Below are 15,380 nucleotides of genomic sequence, written 5' to 3'. Positions count from 1 at the left end.
ATTTTTCGACGTCGAAAATGATACGTTTTTTCGCCGGTAGTTCGTCGGAAAGTGCGACGGAGATATTTCCGACGCAAAATTCGTGCCGGAAATAATTTATCGACGCGTCCAAAACCGGCGTATGATTTTCCGCCGAAACGTGCGTCGGAAACTTGTAGTTCCGTCGGAATATCTATGTTTTCTGGCGGATTTCGTCCGCCGGTAATAAGGGGTTTTCCTGTAGTGATAGTTAAAGCACGATAATATCTATATTATGGCAAAAAAGATTGACAAGTTAAACTTTTAATGATTTCAAAAAATATTATTTGACTAGATTAAAATATGAGCTTTTACAAGGCATTGTGAGATGGGCTGGTAGTTTTCTTTCTCATTTTTTTTAAGGGATGTGTCCCTTGGTGATTTTGTTAAATTTCTTTTTGTTTGTTTTAGTAAGAAAATAGTGTAAGGGTGAAGAGAGACAAGTAGAGAGTGAGAGAGAAGGGAGATCTATATTATTTCTCCTAAATTTCAATAGTAAATTCCTTAGTAGGATGTGACTCCAAGATTTTTTCTTGATTTTATAATTTTCCATGTTAAATCCTCGTGTTCTTTCTTTTCGCTACATTTTATCTTTCTTGTTTGTGTTAATTGCATGTTTTACTTCCCAAATAATTTTTAGACACATTAATTATAACTCACTAGTCTAGCTTTATCATTCTAACCATAAGACTGTTTAAATTGTATTTTTTTCCTTTGAAAGGGCCATCATATTACCTCATATTAGCAGGCAAATTTATCCTCCTTTACAAATTCAAATGATATGTTTGATCATAATAAAAAATTTAAACATTAGACTAGTGGCATGATGCCTAGTCTAACCTTTTTTAATGGTAAACCTTGGCTAAAAGTTTAATCTAATGCCTAATTGAAGCACTTCTTACCATTATTAGAACTACTGGGACCTTAGTGATATCCATCCCAAACCAATTTGTTTCTTAAATTTACCTAGCAGGTAGCCCTAAACTTGGTGTGCTCCTAACCCAACAAGTTAGGATCTATTGACTCCTTTTGAATATTTCATCCTCTTATAGAATTGACACTAATTTAAGATGATATCAACCATAAGGTTGACATTGATTAACTCCCCAAGCACTACTTTCTTGCTTGATTAGTGCTCTCTTAATCTGGAACTCTCATAGTCAGCTGAAGCCACCTTTCATCCTCATAGCTCTCACCTTGGTGCTAGTTAATATGCACTAACATCATGGAGCTAAGTCTTAAAGGCCTCCAAAATAGGGCCTCATCTTTGGAATCTTTCTTTATAGCATTTATTGACCTCTATGTAAGTTCCACAATCAATTTAGTGCTTTGAGGAAAGAAATTAACATATAAGCATTAAAATAAACATAGAGATGCCTTGATTGCTACTAAAATATCTCAAAATTTTATTTGATCGTGAAATAAATCTTATCTAGGCACTCAAGGCATTGAATATGCCAAAAGAAGAGCCATTCGTGATGACCACATTAAAAGTTAATCTCAACCGAGGGGACCCTACCCATTAAAAAGCCTCAAAACTTGTATAAGTTTAAATATTTTCAAATGACTACAATTTTGCCCTTATGGTGGCCGCATTGAAAGCTAATATCAATCTGAGGGGTTAATTTTTAAATCCTACCAAAAATCTAAAGCTCTATATTTAATAAGAGTTTTTATATTTAAAATTCAAATTAATTATCTAAAAGTTAAAGAAAAACTCATCCACCCTCCGCAACTATTTGACGAGGATGATGAACTCAAGAATCTCTAGCTTTCCAAGAGCAATGTTTAGTTGAGAATATTAATCAGATTCATTCTCAAATTTCATTCTACGAGTAAGAAAATGGCATTTGTCCTCTAACTGGTGGCTTGGGTAGTACGACTCCACTTTAACCCTGAGCTTGTCCAAAAGGCCAGCTCTACGTGATATGGCCATGGTTGGTCCTCTAATCAGTGGTTTGGCCAAACTACTCCACAAAGAGCCCTTGGTTTGGCCATACTAGCTCCATGTGGTAAATGATTATGGTCGGGACCTTCTAACCTAATGGCTTGGTCGAATGACTCCACTATCACACAGTCATGGCTAATAGCCCATATTTTTCCCAATGGCTACTTATCATTGAGTAATGAATCATAGGGCATAATTAATATGGAATAATAACGTCTATTAGCTAAGTTTGACTTGAATTCATCCCTTAGATAAATATTCATCTCATGTCTACAAGGTACCCTTGTACGAAGGAACCCATGGTTACCGACAAGGATCATTCAGTCCGTTTGGGTCGATTATCTCCTTTGACTAAGCAGACTAGGGACCATGATAACCCGGGATGATGGAACAATAAGATCTTGATCGGGTTAATCATCATTCCCCCCACCATCCCTTTTATGTGCATGGTGATAAAATTTTAATTTTCAATATCAAAACTTGCTGCTACTATACACTGGGTACTAAGTGTCTATTTTAATGACAAGCCAAAATCAGAAGTTCTCTCTCGTTATCAAAATGGGTAGTTAACTATAAGGGCATGCACCTATATGAAACCTAAACTCATATCATAAATTCCTCACAAAATAAGGGTAAAATCTCTAGGTATTTTCTTATCTAAAACTTAATCTGCCTTCTAAAAATTAACCCCAAAACCTAAACTCATTAAAACACTCCTCGACAACAAATTAAAAAGAAAGGGTTGTACAGAGGTCGGGGTTTGAATTTTTGAAGTCTACAACATTTTTCTCATTTAATATCATCCTATTAACCTTTTAGGTAGTCTTATTAATACCCATCAGGGCCTTACTCAAATGTCACTCGTCTTAGTGCCTTCCTCCAGAAGTCATCATTCTTTTAAACTTAAGAAAGAAGTTTCCCTTTCATGGAAGCTTATCCTAAAAAAAAAAACATTACTTTTGAATGACTTATCCTAAAATGTGTCATTTTTTGTATCTTCCTTACACCTTATCCCAATAGATTTAACTTTTAAAAATCCTTTGCCACTACCTTATGAGTAGATCATATTCTTGAAGCTTTTTTCTCTTGTTGACCATTGGCCAACAAATTCTCACACTATAGCAATTTGGCTTAGTGCTTAGTATAAATTCTTGGATAACACTATCTTATTTTTTTAATGACTTCTCACTAATATCTTCTTCCCTGATGGTGATCCCTTTGATATAAGACTTCAACATCCAGTGCCCTTCTCTTTTCTTGGATACTTCTTGCTAACATCTTCTATATCGATGACATTGATGGATAATACGATGGCTTCCAATTATCATCCATAGTATAACAACCCAAAATATGAACATATATTTATAATGAAATATTTGAATTTTTGTTTGAATTGGAGTGCTACAATTAGGGGTGTAAGTGAGTCAAGCAGATATATAGATCATAATGTGATGCATATACATATTGATAGCATTGACATATGACACTGATATATAGATCATAATGGATACAAATACATGTATTGATTGCATGTGATGCATATGACTTATAATAGATAGGATTTATAAGATTGATGATATTAACATATAAATGTTACGATTCCTTTATTAATTTATGAATGCTTTTTAGTATGATTGCTTTACATATTATTGATTCTTCTATCGATTATTGATTCATTAAAATGATTTATTGCTTTTATCATTAATCATTGTGAACCTTACGAATAATAAATTATTATTGATGAGAATAAATGTTATTGACTATATTGACTGAACTAAGACGCGTATTGATTCTTCTAGCCTTGCGTAAGCTTAAGTGAATTTGAATTACTACAAGCTTTCATTCCATTTTATTTTCTTTGTTTAGCAATCTTGTTTTTTCAAGATTTATTTTAAGCATATGTTGGTATTTGGAAAAAAGGAACTAGACTAATGGAATTTAAGCATCATTTTACCTTTTTTTTTACTTAATTGGGAATTATGGGATACTAATCAACCTTTTTGGTTGTTTAATCTTTGGTATCCCCTCCACCCCTATTGGTTTAAAATGATTAGTAGAGGGTCTTATTTTCATTATGACATTTCCTATTTTTTGAATACTTTCATTATGCTTAAATTGCTTTTAAATAAGGCTTCCTTTTACTATTTTGAAAGGATAGCCTAGCTAGTTATTTTCTAGTTTGTAATAGTTTCCCTTTTTATTTCAATGCTATATGCATCTTCTCAAAAAAAAAAAAAAAAAAAAATTTGATTTACTACTAGAATTTTTAACTTCTTATATAGATTTTAATAATTTCAGTTCAAGGAAGGGATTAAGACCAGGTGGAGTTAGATTTTCATAAATCTTCTAGTTTTTTTAACTATTATTTTATATTTTCTTTCGCACTTTTATAATCAGGAGCTATGGATATATTATTATTATACTAATATCCTAGCTATTGTATATAAATTTTTTTTGCAGCATTAATGATTATAGTGAAATATTTTGATCTATACAATTGTTAGATGCTTTCACTGGATGTATATAAATTAAATATTGATGATTTATAGAAGCTCTGGTAGATGATTAAAAAGATCAAATAGTCAGTTCTTCCAAATTTGATTCTAGGGTGTGAAACCCAGCATGATGCGTGCTTGCATTTTTACTATGAATTCAAAGAGTTCATTGTCCCTTCATAATACATGGATTTGCAAGCTCCAAAAATTTGTGTCTATCGCTTTTGTAAAAGTTTTCTTCAGATTAAATTTTTAGAAGAAAAACTGGAATGCATATGAGATAATATCCAAAGATTTCTCCCTCATTTTTGTAATGCTTTATGAACATACTTCAGAATTTCAAAAGTTTTCCTTGATTAATTAACCCTTCTAAGCATGAGAGATAACTTTTGATTAAGGATAGTTAGTAGGTTTAAGTGCTTAACATATATTAGTAATACTTTGGATTAAATATTAGAGATAATTTATCACAATTAGATTGTGTGGGTAGTGATGATGAACCCATTAAAATCTAATGGTTTCATTACCATGAGTTTTCATGGACCATTATGTACTTAGTCAACCGATTTAGTTGATCCAATTTAATGGTGAGTCCTTTTTGGTAGCAATTGGTTGTCATCCTAGAGGTTCTTATAGACTTAAGATGGGAGTATGCTCATGGGGATAATTTTAAGTAAATCATATCTAATAAAAGGCTTCTTGCTTTGTCAAATGCATATTTTGATTCACCACTCGAGGGATTGAGCCATAGAGGGACTTCAAGGCTTTCCTTCAACTTTTAATGAATACTTGAATGCAACATATGGTTGAGTATAAAGCATGGGCTTTCCTTCATATTTTAATGAATACTTGAATGCACTAGATAATAATGTGAATGTAAATTAAAATCAATATGTTGTAGAATAGGAGGATTGTGAGACCTTGCTTATGATTGAATACTTGAGTGGACTGTTTGACATCTCTAAGGAATTATTTGACTTCATACTAACTGGATTTGGGAGGATTATAAGATTTGTAATAAAGTTGCACCAATTTATATAATTTTTGCATGCTGAGCAGGACATAACATGACTTATATAAATGAAATGTGATTGTGTAAACCTACTAATCAGTTACTCATAAAGTAACTTCAAAATTATTTTTAACACTTTCTTAATTAGATAGATAGATTGATTTAATTTGACAAAAAAATAGGTTAACATCCTTCACTAAAAGCATTAAAGTTATTGAACTTGTTTGTCATTAGAGGTTAAAAAGAGGAAATATAATGTGGTAAACCAATAATGAATGCAAACTAATATGTATATAGGCAAATGTTAACATTCAAACACTTAAGCATACTATGATTTTTAATGTTATTAATTAATGAAAATATTTGTGAGGATTGAGAGAGGACATCATTACCTAAGTTTATGAATGTCCAAACACATAAGTAGATATTATGCAAGCATATAATAAAATTTCATCCCATCTAAGGAGTTAGCATAACATTATTAAGAAAAGAGATAGATTTAAAATTAGTTATATTAAGATGATACAATTGATATATATATATATATATATATATATAGATTGAGAGAGAGAGAAGGGTCAAAATAGTCCATTGACTTTTTATGAAAGACTAAAATAGTCCCTAACTATATTAAAGGACCATTTTGGTCCCTCAACTACTTAAAGATGAACCAAAATAGTTCTACCATGAATCATATGTTTTATCTTACATGTTCTACAATCTTTGCTTAAAGCACTATATAATACACAAATTAGACTATGTGCAAAAGTATATATAATTTTTTATTAAAATACCAAGTCTCTTATGTTGTTGTAGACCTTGAGACCTTATCTGTGGTGTCTCTCCTCCACTTCTAAGAAATTTAGAGGAGATAAGTTCTTACCCATTATCAAATAATCCTTACATCTCAAGCAACCAAGCGAAGCACTAGGAGAATAAACTTATTGTTGCCTATAAGGGATACACTAAGGTGTAAGAGGTGTCCAAGTCAATAACATCATGGGCTTTATAGGAAGAGAAATCTAAAAAAGAAAATATATGAACATTATATTATAACTTTAAAAACTTGTCTTCTCACATGACGTGCATGATGGCGTCTTTAGGTCATTTGGAAGAGTCCTTTTTTCTTGTACTTACTAAAAGTGCAGCTTACCTATCTAGAATTCTAATCAAATAATTTATCCAACACAACTATGCTTGACCCATAGGTCTTTAGACAGCACAAAATTCAGTCTATTCTTAAGAAATATAAGGAATTAATGTAATGAAAAAAATTGACGTTAATGTAAAGATTATTCAACTTCTAGAATCATGCTTTTCATAAAGAAATGATTTCTCACCTTCTTATCTATCGATGTTTTATGATTTTTAAAATATTAGAACCACATAGCTCTTTCCCTGCCTAATGCTTTCTCCTTGTCCTTAGAGTATTCAACAGTCTTGGCATTTAAAACTTGGAGAAAGATAATGCCTCTCATCAATAGGGCGAAGCAAATCAATGACAACAAGCATGGGCTTTTTTCTCTTCCTTGAATATATGAAATCTTCAATCAAATTCTTCTTACTACTATTTTTCTTCTTTATTTTAAACCCCAATAACTATGTATCACTCTTATGTATAATCATAAGAGATGCGATGACATCCCCAACCTTCTTGACCCATGTTCTATACAAACAATGGCAACTTATTGGTCTCCCATGTCCTCCACTTCCATTCAGACCTCCTCTACCTCTTTCTTCTCTTGTATCACATTCTCGATCTTATTTGAGTGAATGGATGAGTCAACATCAAATACTCCCTTGCTCTCCTTTTTTTTCTTCCTGCTACTAATATACAAAACTATGAATATGATTGGTCAAAGCATTTAATTTTTGATCCAATCTTATTTGATTATTGCCTAACCAAATATGGTTGCTTCTAAACTCTTGTATAATGATAAAAAAGTTGCTTTAAATCTTCGTAGAAGGGCATTTACTAACCTTTTGTTGACTTTCTTCCAATGCTTCTCCACTTATATCATCAAAATGTAGGTGCTTTTATTCTTTTTTGTAATTTTAGTTGGGATGGATTGAGTAGAAGTATGTATAACAAAACTATAAAAGTCTATTATCAGCTTTGTACACCAGCATAGAATGAACAATCACCTACAAAAAATAAGTTAAAAGCTAATGATCTACCACAAAAAGACACTTTGTTTAATTTGAGATAATGAAAAATACTTGCATCCTAACTATCAACAATGACATGAAATCTTTATCTATGAGCACCATATTATTCTTCTAACTCAACATCTTTGGTACTCTCTCCCAAAAAAAACACATCACATCTCTCATCTCCACCTTTGGGATGGCTTCATAAGCTTAATATTGTAATAATATGACAATTTTAGTTATAATATTACTACACAGAGGCATTTTTTTTGGGCACTAGCTTCATAATTCCTCATTTCTCTATTTAACCATTTTAATGCCCTCTATCATAATAGTCTATCTCCTTGGCAATTCCATTAGTACTTAAAAACATCTTCCTCATCTTCAATCAATTACATGTATATGAATTTTTTCGAATAAAAATTATACTATATTTATCATGATTGAGAGTACACTATCATACAATTATAACTCTCATTGTACTATAAATTGCTCTCTCTATGTTTGAATTTTTAAAATTCTTGTCATCACTCAAGTAGCTATCTAAGTGCCTACTCCTACTAATCCTATTGAAATTGACTTATTTGAATTATTTTGCTATATATTTATAAAACTCAAATAAGTCAATTTCCAAAGAAGCATTTTTCTTTCAACCTTATTCTAATTATGTTAAAACCTAGTAAAATCTTGTGAAGTCTTCTTATTCAAACTATCAGTCCTGTCCTCCTTCCTCCGATTTCGCATTCACAAGATATCACAAGCCAAATTTCCCATTATTTCAAGCTTGGCGCTCACCCTTGGCTGGTCCTCTGTGTGCAATGGCGGAAGCCGTCAAGCTTGAGATAAAAAAGATCAAAACCCTAATACTGTCTGATAAATCTCTCGCTTACTCATCCCTTTTGCTACTTCAGCGGAACTCTGCCGAAGATACCTCGTCCATGGAAATCCTCTCACTCTACTCCCCTCCTCTATTACCCGCCCTCCTTTCTGACATTTATCACCAAGAAGAGGAGATGTTAGACCCCAAAACTAATTGATACGTAATTTATTTGTCACGGGTTTAGGCTACGTACCCCTGTTATTTATAAGTTTTCTTTCGTTTTCCAGTGCGGCTCAAGCTCTGAAATGCTTGGGTTTCATGTTGTACCATCCATCGCTAGTATCCTCCATTTCAGGTTTATATCGAACCCTTTTCCACTGGTTTCCTGCTTATGAAACTATTGGAGAGTTTTATTTATTTTTCATTGGTCGCTTTTGCAGAAGGGGCCTCTCGATCTGCTCTGGATTCATTGGCGAGGTTAATTGTGACAACGAAAATGAAGGTTGGTTGTTGCTAAGATTGTTTGATGTAGGCAAATTTTTTATTTATGGTGACTGGTTTTGTTTGGATTTCAGGCCATCTGTAACTTGGGAGTTTGGTGTGTTTCGGTTCAGCAATTAGATACCTTCATAATTGAACTCTGTATTGATAGCGTCCTGGGAGCTGTTGAGTATGCCATTGACAACCCATTTGGCTCCTTGTCAACAACATTTGAGGCAATTCAGGTCTTTAATCCGCACCATGCTTCTTCTTCTTAGCTGTCACATTTGTCGACGCTAGGGTCTGCCTTAAAGAGATAGGGGTTGAGGGAAAAGAGTTAAAAAAAAAGAAAAAAATGGAGTAGGGAGTAAATGAACAGAACATATATTTAGGGAGAAGACTTGTCTTCTTGTGTTTGCTTTGTAGAAAATATTACATTTGAGGTACTTAGCTTAGGGTATCTTCCTTAATGTCCCTTCAGAGACGACTAGGGTCCTAAAAGGGTCAAAACGTCCTTCAAACATTGTCACAAGGGATATTTATAGGATTGCACAGAGCTATGGGACAAAAGTTCAAGCTCCTTGTGACTAAAGTGAAATACTATTATGTTTGCTTTGTAGAAAATATTACATTTGAGGTACTTAGCTTAGGGTATCTTCCTTAATGTCCCTTCAGAGACGACTAGGGTCCTAAAAGGGTCAAAACGTCCTTCAAACATTGTCACAAGGGATATTTATAGGATTGCACAGAGCTATGGGACAAAAGTTCAAGCTCCTTGTGACTAAAGTGAAATACTATGAATTAATAATAATAATATATATATATATATATATATATATAATATTAATTCAAAAAACTTAATTTAAATTCTAATAAAATAATTTATCCAACACAACTAATGCTTGGACCCCATAGGTCTTTAGACAGCACAAAATTCAGTCTATTCTTAAGAAAATATAAGGAATTAATGTAATTGAACAAAATTGACGTTAATGTAAAGATTTTCAACTTCTAGAATCATGCTGTTTTCATAAGAAATGGAGCGCGCGAGCGCGAGCTTCGATGTTTTATGATTTTTAAAATATTAGACCACATAGCTCTTTCCCCTGCCTAATGCTTTCTCCTTGTCCTTAGAGTATTCAACAGTCTTGGCATTTAAAATCTTGGAGAAGATAATGCCTCTCATCAATAGGGCGAAGCAAATCAATGACAACAAGCATGGGCTTTTTTCTCTCCTGAATATATGAAATCTTCAATCAATTCTTCTTACACTCATTTTTCTTCATTTTTTTTAAATATATATACCCATAACTAATGGTATCCTCTATGTATAATCATAAGAGATGCGATGCATCCCAACCTTCTTGACCCATGTTCTATAACAAACAATGGCAACTTATTGGTCTCCCCATGTCCTCCACTTCCATTACAGACCTCCTCTACCTCTTTCTTCTCTTGTATCACATTCTCGGATCTTATTTGAGTGAATGGATAGTTCAACTCAAATACTCCCTTGCTCTCCTTTTTTTTTTCTCTTCCTGCTACTAATATACAAACTATGATACCTGAGTGGTCAAGCATTTAAATTTTTGATCAATCTCTTATTTGATTATTGCCTAACATATGGTTGCTTCTAAACTCTTGTATAATGATAAAAAAGTTGCTTTAAATCTTCGTAGAAGGGCAATTAAACTGAAACCTTTTGTTTGACTTTCTTCCCAATGCTTCTCCACTTATTCATCAAAATGTAGGTGCTTTTATTTCGTTTTTTGTAATTTTAGTTGGGATGGATTAGTAGAAGTAATGTATAACAAAACTATAAAAGTCTATTATCAGCTTTGTACACCCAAGTCATAGAAATGAACCAAATCACCTACAAAAATAAGTTAAAAAGCTAATGATCTACCACAAAAAGACACTTTGTTTAATTTGAGATAATGAAAAATAACTTGCAATCCTAACTATCAACAATGACATGAAATCTTTATCTATGAGCCACATATTATTCTTCTAAACTCAACATCTTTGGTACTCTCTCGCCAAAAAAAAACACATCAACATCTCCTCATCCTCCACCTTTGGGAATGGCCTTCATAAGCTTAATATTGTAATAATATGACAATTTTAGTTATAATATTACTAACACAGAGGTCATTTTTTTTTGGCACTAGCTTCATATTCCTCATTTCTCTATTTAAGCCATTTTAATGCCTCTATTCATAAATAGCTCTACTCTCTTGGCAATTCCATTTAGTACTTAAAAACATCTTCCTCATCTTACAATTACATGTATATGAATTTTTTTCGAATAAAAATTTATACTATATTATATCATGATTGAGAGTAACACTATCATACAATTAATATACTTCTCATTGTACTATAAAAATGCTCTCTCTATGTTTGAATTTCCTTAAAATTCTTGTCATCACTCAAGTAGCTATCTTAAGTGCCTACTCCTACTAATTCCTATTGAAATTTGACTTAATTTGAATTATTTTGCTATCATATTTATAAAACCCAAATAAGTTAATTCCAAAGAAGCATTTTTCTTTCAACCTTATTCTATGTTAAAACTAGTAAAATCTTGTGAAGTCTTCTTATTCAGACTATCAGTCCCTGTCCTCACTTCTCCGATTTCGCTATCACAAGACATTACAAGTCAATAATTTCCCATTAATTCAAGCTTGCGCTCAACCCTTGGGCTGGTCTTCTCGCCTGGTGCAATGGCGGAAGCGTCAAGCTTGAGATAAAAAAGGATCAAAACCTAATACTGTCTGATAAATCTCTCGCTTACTCATCCCTTTTGGCTACTTCAGCGGAACTCTGCCGAAGATACCTCGTCATTGAAATCCTCTCACTTTACTCCCCTCTCTATTACCCGCCCTCCTGTCTGACATTTATACCACGCAAGAAGAGAGATGGTAAGACCCCAAAACCTAAATTGATACGTAATTTTATTTGTTCACGGAGGTTTAAGCACGTACCCCTGTTATTTATAAGTTTTCTTTCGTTTCCAAGTGCGGCTCAAGCTCTGAAATGCTTGGGTTCTCATGTTGACCATCCAACTCCGACTAGTATCCTCCATTTAAGGTTTATATCCTTAACCCTTTCTCCACTGCGTCTTCCTGCTTCATGAAAACTATTGGAGAGTTTTTTACCTTTATTTTTTATTGTCGCTTTTTGCAAGAAAGGGGCCTCTCGCCATCTTGCTCTGGGAATCATTTGGCGAGGTTAATCGGACAACGAAAATGAAGTTGGCTTCGTTCGCTATAGATTGTTTATGTATGCAAATTTTTTAATTTAGGAATACTGGTTTTGTTTTTTTGGATTCAGGCCCTCCCTACTCTCTCCTGTAACTGAGAGTTTGGTGTTTTTCGGTTTCAGCATAGATACCTTCATAATTGAACTCTGTATTGATAGCGTCTGGGAGCTGTTGAGTTGCATTCGACAACCCCATTTGGCTCCTTGCAACAACCATTGAGGCAATTCAAGGTCTTAATCCGAAACCATGCTCTTCTTCTTAGCTGTCACAAATTTGTCGATGCTAGGAATATGCCTTAAAGAGGTAGGGGTTTGAGGGAAAATAGTTTAAAAAAAGAGAAAAATGGGTAGGAGTAGTGCAACAAGAACATATATTTAGGGAGAAGATTTTGTCTTCTTGTGTTTGCTTTGTAAAAATATTACATTTGAGGTACTTAGCTTAGGGTTTCTTCCTTAATGTCCTTCAGAGACGACTAGGGTCCCAAAAGGGGCAAAACGTCCTTACAAAACATGTCACAAAGGATAGTTATAGGGTTGTACAGAGCCTATGTGACAAAAGTTCAAGCTCCTTGTGGACTAAAGTAATTACTATGAATATATATAAATATATATATATTATATATATATATATATATGAAAAAATAATAAAAGAAAAGAAAAAATATTCAAAATGATCTATTTTATATTTTAATAGACAAATAGATTTTCTATTTTCTATCTTCATTCTGATATTTACATAATGTAATAATCATATACGTATTTTATATTTTCTGTTTTCTAAAGGAAATTATACAAAAAGAATATAATCAAAATTAAAGTATTAATTTGAATATATATATGATATATATAATATATATTATATATATATATATATATATATATAGTATATATATATATATATATGAAAAAATAATGAATATGATATATTAAGTTTTAATCATACTCATTAGTTACAAATATTTTTAGTTATGAAGTTGAAATTGTAATTTTCAATAATTTTTTAGATTAATGCACAGCTAAAATTATTTGTTTAAAATAAAGTAGTAAATTAAAAAGATAAAAATATGTTAAAATTTATATTAATTTCTAAGAAAAAAATTTATATAATATTTTTAATAACTTAATTAAAATTGAAATATCATCTTTTTGGATGTTTAATTTGCTTAATGAGAAGATTAAGTAATTTATTTTATTTTTAGTAATTTTTATTATCATAAGATATTTTGAAATGAATATTAATAGTAACATAAGTCTTATTTAAAATTCATTATTTTACATATTATAATTATACTCATCTTTTGATCTTCATCATATTTTGAAATTGATTAGATTTTAATGAACTTATCAGTCCAAGGTTGTGAAACCGAACCGGATAACGAACCGAAGAAGGACGAGGTTCATGGTTCGACCGGTCAGAACTGGGGGTCGGAATAGAGATGATGTGATAAATAATAGAAAAATTTACATACATACACTTTGTCCATCCATTTATATATCTAAAATACCAAAACTTAATATTACATACTTATCACCCTATATTATTTTTAATATTATATTCCATTCATATTTCATTTCTACCACTATATATTTCAATTTTCTATCACTCATATTGATATGTAAAATGAACTATGGGTGGTATGTATGTAATATTAAAGTTTTAGGTGTTAAACTATGTAAATAGAATAATATATGAATGATGTGATGTAAATCTCACTAAATAATAATATCATTAAAATTAAATAACCATTAATATAATAATTACAGACAGTCTAACCTCAAAATCTTATAATTCTAAGAAAATTAAAACTCTATAATTTTAGTAGATTATTATCTCAATCAAATATAATTAAATTAAATTGAAATGATTAAATAATTATTCAATAAAAAATCAAAATAACAATAAAAAAAAAAATAAAGACAAAATAATAACCCTCATATACCTATAATTAAATTATAAGACATAGTTTATTATCTTATACTTATGATATCTAATAATTTAATTATAATTAATTTTTACATTATTTATAGTGATAAAAATGAGATTCTTTAATATACATTTAAAACAATTTAAAATTTAATATAATATATACAATTTATTGTTTTTTTTTTTTTTGATTTTTATTTTTATAACTTTACAAATGTGTGAATAATAATAATATTAATATATATATAGTTTCAATATAAAAATTTATACTATTAATTTGTTATATACATTATATACAATTTATATATATTAATTTATAATACAAATTAAAATAATTTGCATCAACCAACCCAAAATCGTGGTTCAACGCGCTCAAATTTGGCCCAACCAACCCAAATTAAATGGTTCAATAAAAGCTCAAACTCAACATTCAAGGCTCATATAGCATTCATGCAATTTTTTAGTTCCACATCAATGGGAAGTATGAGATGGTTGCTTTTTAACTCTTTATATAGTGTAAAGTTCACTCTTTTTTGACAAAACATACTTCATGAGATGACATCCTTATATTAATTGGTAAAAAAATTTCAAATATTTAATAAAAAAATTATTTTTAAAAAATGTAATAATGTAAATATATTGTTTATACATTATTTAAAATTAAAAAACATTTTGTAAACTGGCCGGTTCTTTTGAACCTGGACTGGTTCACCGTTTCGCCAGTTGTACCTGCTGTTTTACGTCCGGTACAGGCCTGTTCTCCGCAAAGTCCGATTTTTTAAATTTGGAACCGGATCGGACAACTTACCAGTTCAGTTGACCGGTCCCAAAACCGATCGTCCGGTCCGATTTTTAAAACCAAGCTATCACCCTTAAAAAAGCCTTCAATATCATATAATTATATGTTGTTATGCAAGCTTCTCCAAATATGTGTAATTATGTAGGAAAGTCTTCGTGCAAGTTTTCTAGCATCTTTAATTTATACAAATACCTCAAAAAATTGTAGGGAATTCACTGTTCATGTTTATTTTTGCCACTTCTCCATTCTCCAAATCAAGTGTTTGTTCACCTATAAACTGAGCAGAAAAAATATGATTTTCATGCAAAAATAATTTCATGAAAAAGATTAATGTTTGAGAGGAGGAAAAAAGAGAGCTCTTAGATTCAATTGTTTGGTTGGAGAAAGAAAGCCAGAGAGAGAAAAAAAGAGAGTAAGAAATTTTGGAAAAGCTTAGAAAAATTTATAGGATTCAATAATTCTTTTGTTG

General features: G+C 31.3%; 1 protein-coding gene across 2 annotated transcripts in view; it reads left to right on the top strand.

Moving 5' to 3' along the window:
• Positions 1-8,335: 8,335 nt before the first annotated feature.
• The window catches only part of LOC110091900, a 23,909-nt gene continuing 16,864 nt past the window's right edge, over positions 8,336-15,380 (top strand). For both annotated transcript variants that reach the window (XM_028694258.1, XM_020816203.2), the window contains exons 1-4: positions 8,336-8,639; positions 8,732-8,799; positions 8,885-8,946; positions 9,020-9,169. In XM_028694258.1, the coding sequence (XP_028550091.1) occupies positions 8,443-8,639; positions 8,732-8,799; positions 8,885-8,946; positions 9,020-9,169 (477 nt within the window). In that variant the 5' untranslated portion in view covers positions 8,336-8,442. The remainder of the gene's footprint in view (positions 8,640-8,731; positions 8,800-8,884; positions 8,947-9,019; positions 9,170-15,380) is intronic.

The sequence above is a fragment of the Dendrobium catenatum genome, unplaced genomic scaffold (assembly GCF_001605985.2).
Source record: "Dendrobium catenatum unplaced genomic scaffold, ASM160598v2 fragScaff_scaffold_431, whole genome shotgun sequence".
NCBI lineage: Eukaryota > Viridiplantae > Streptophyta > Magnoliopsida > Asparagales > Orchidaceae > Dendrobium > Dendrobium catenatum.
The sequence above is the reverse complement of the archived record's forward strand: the minus strand, read 5'-3'. Positions and strand labels throughout refer to the sequence as shown.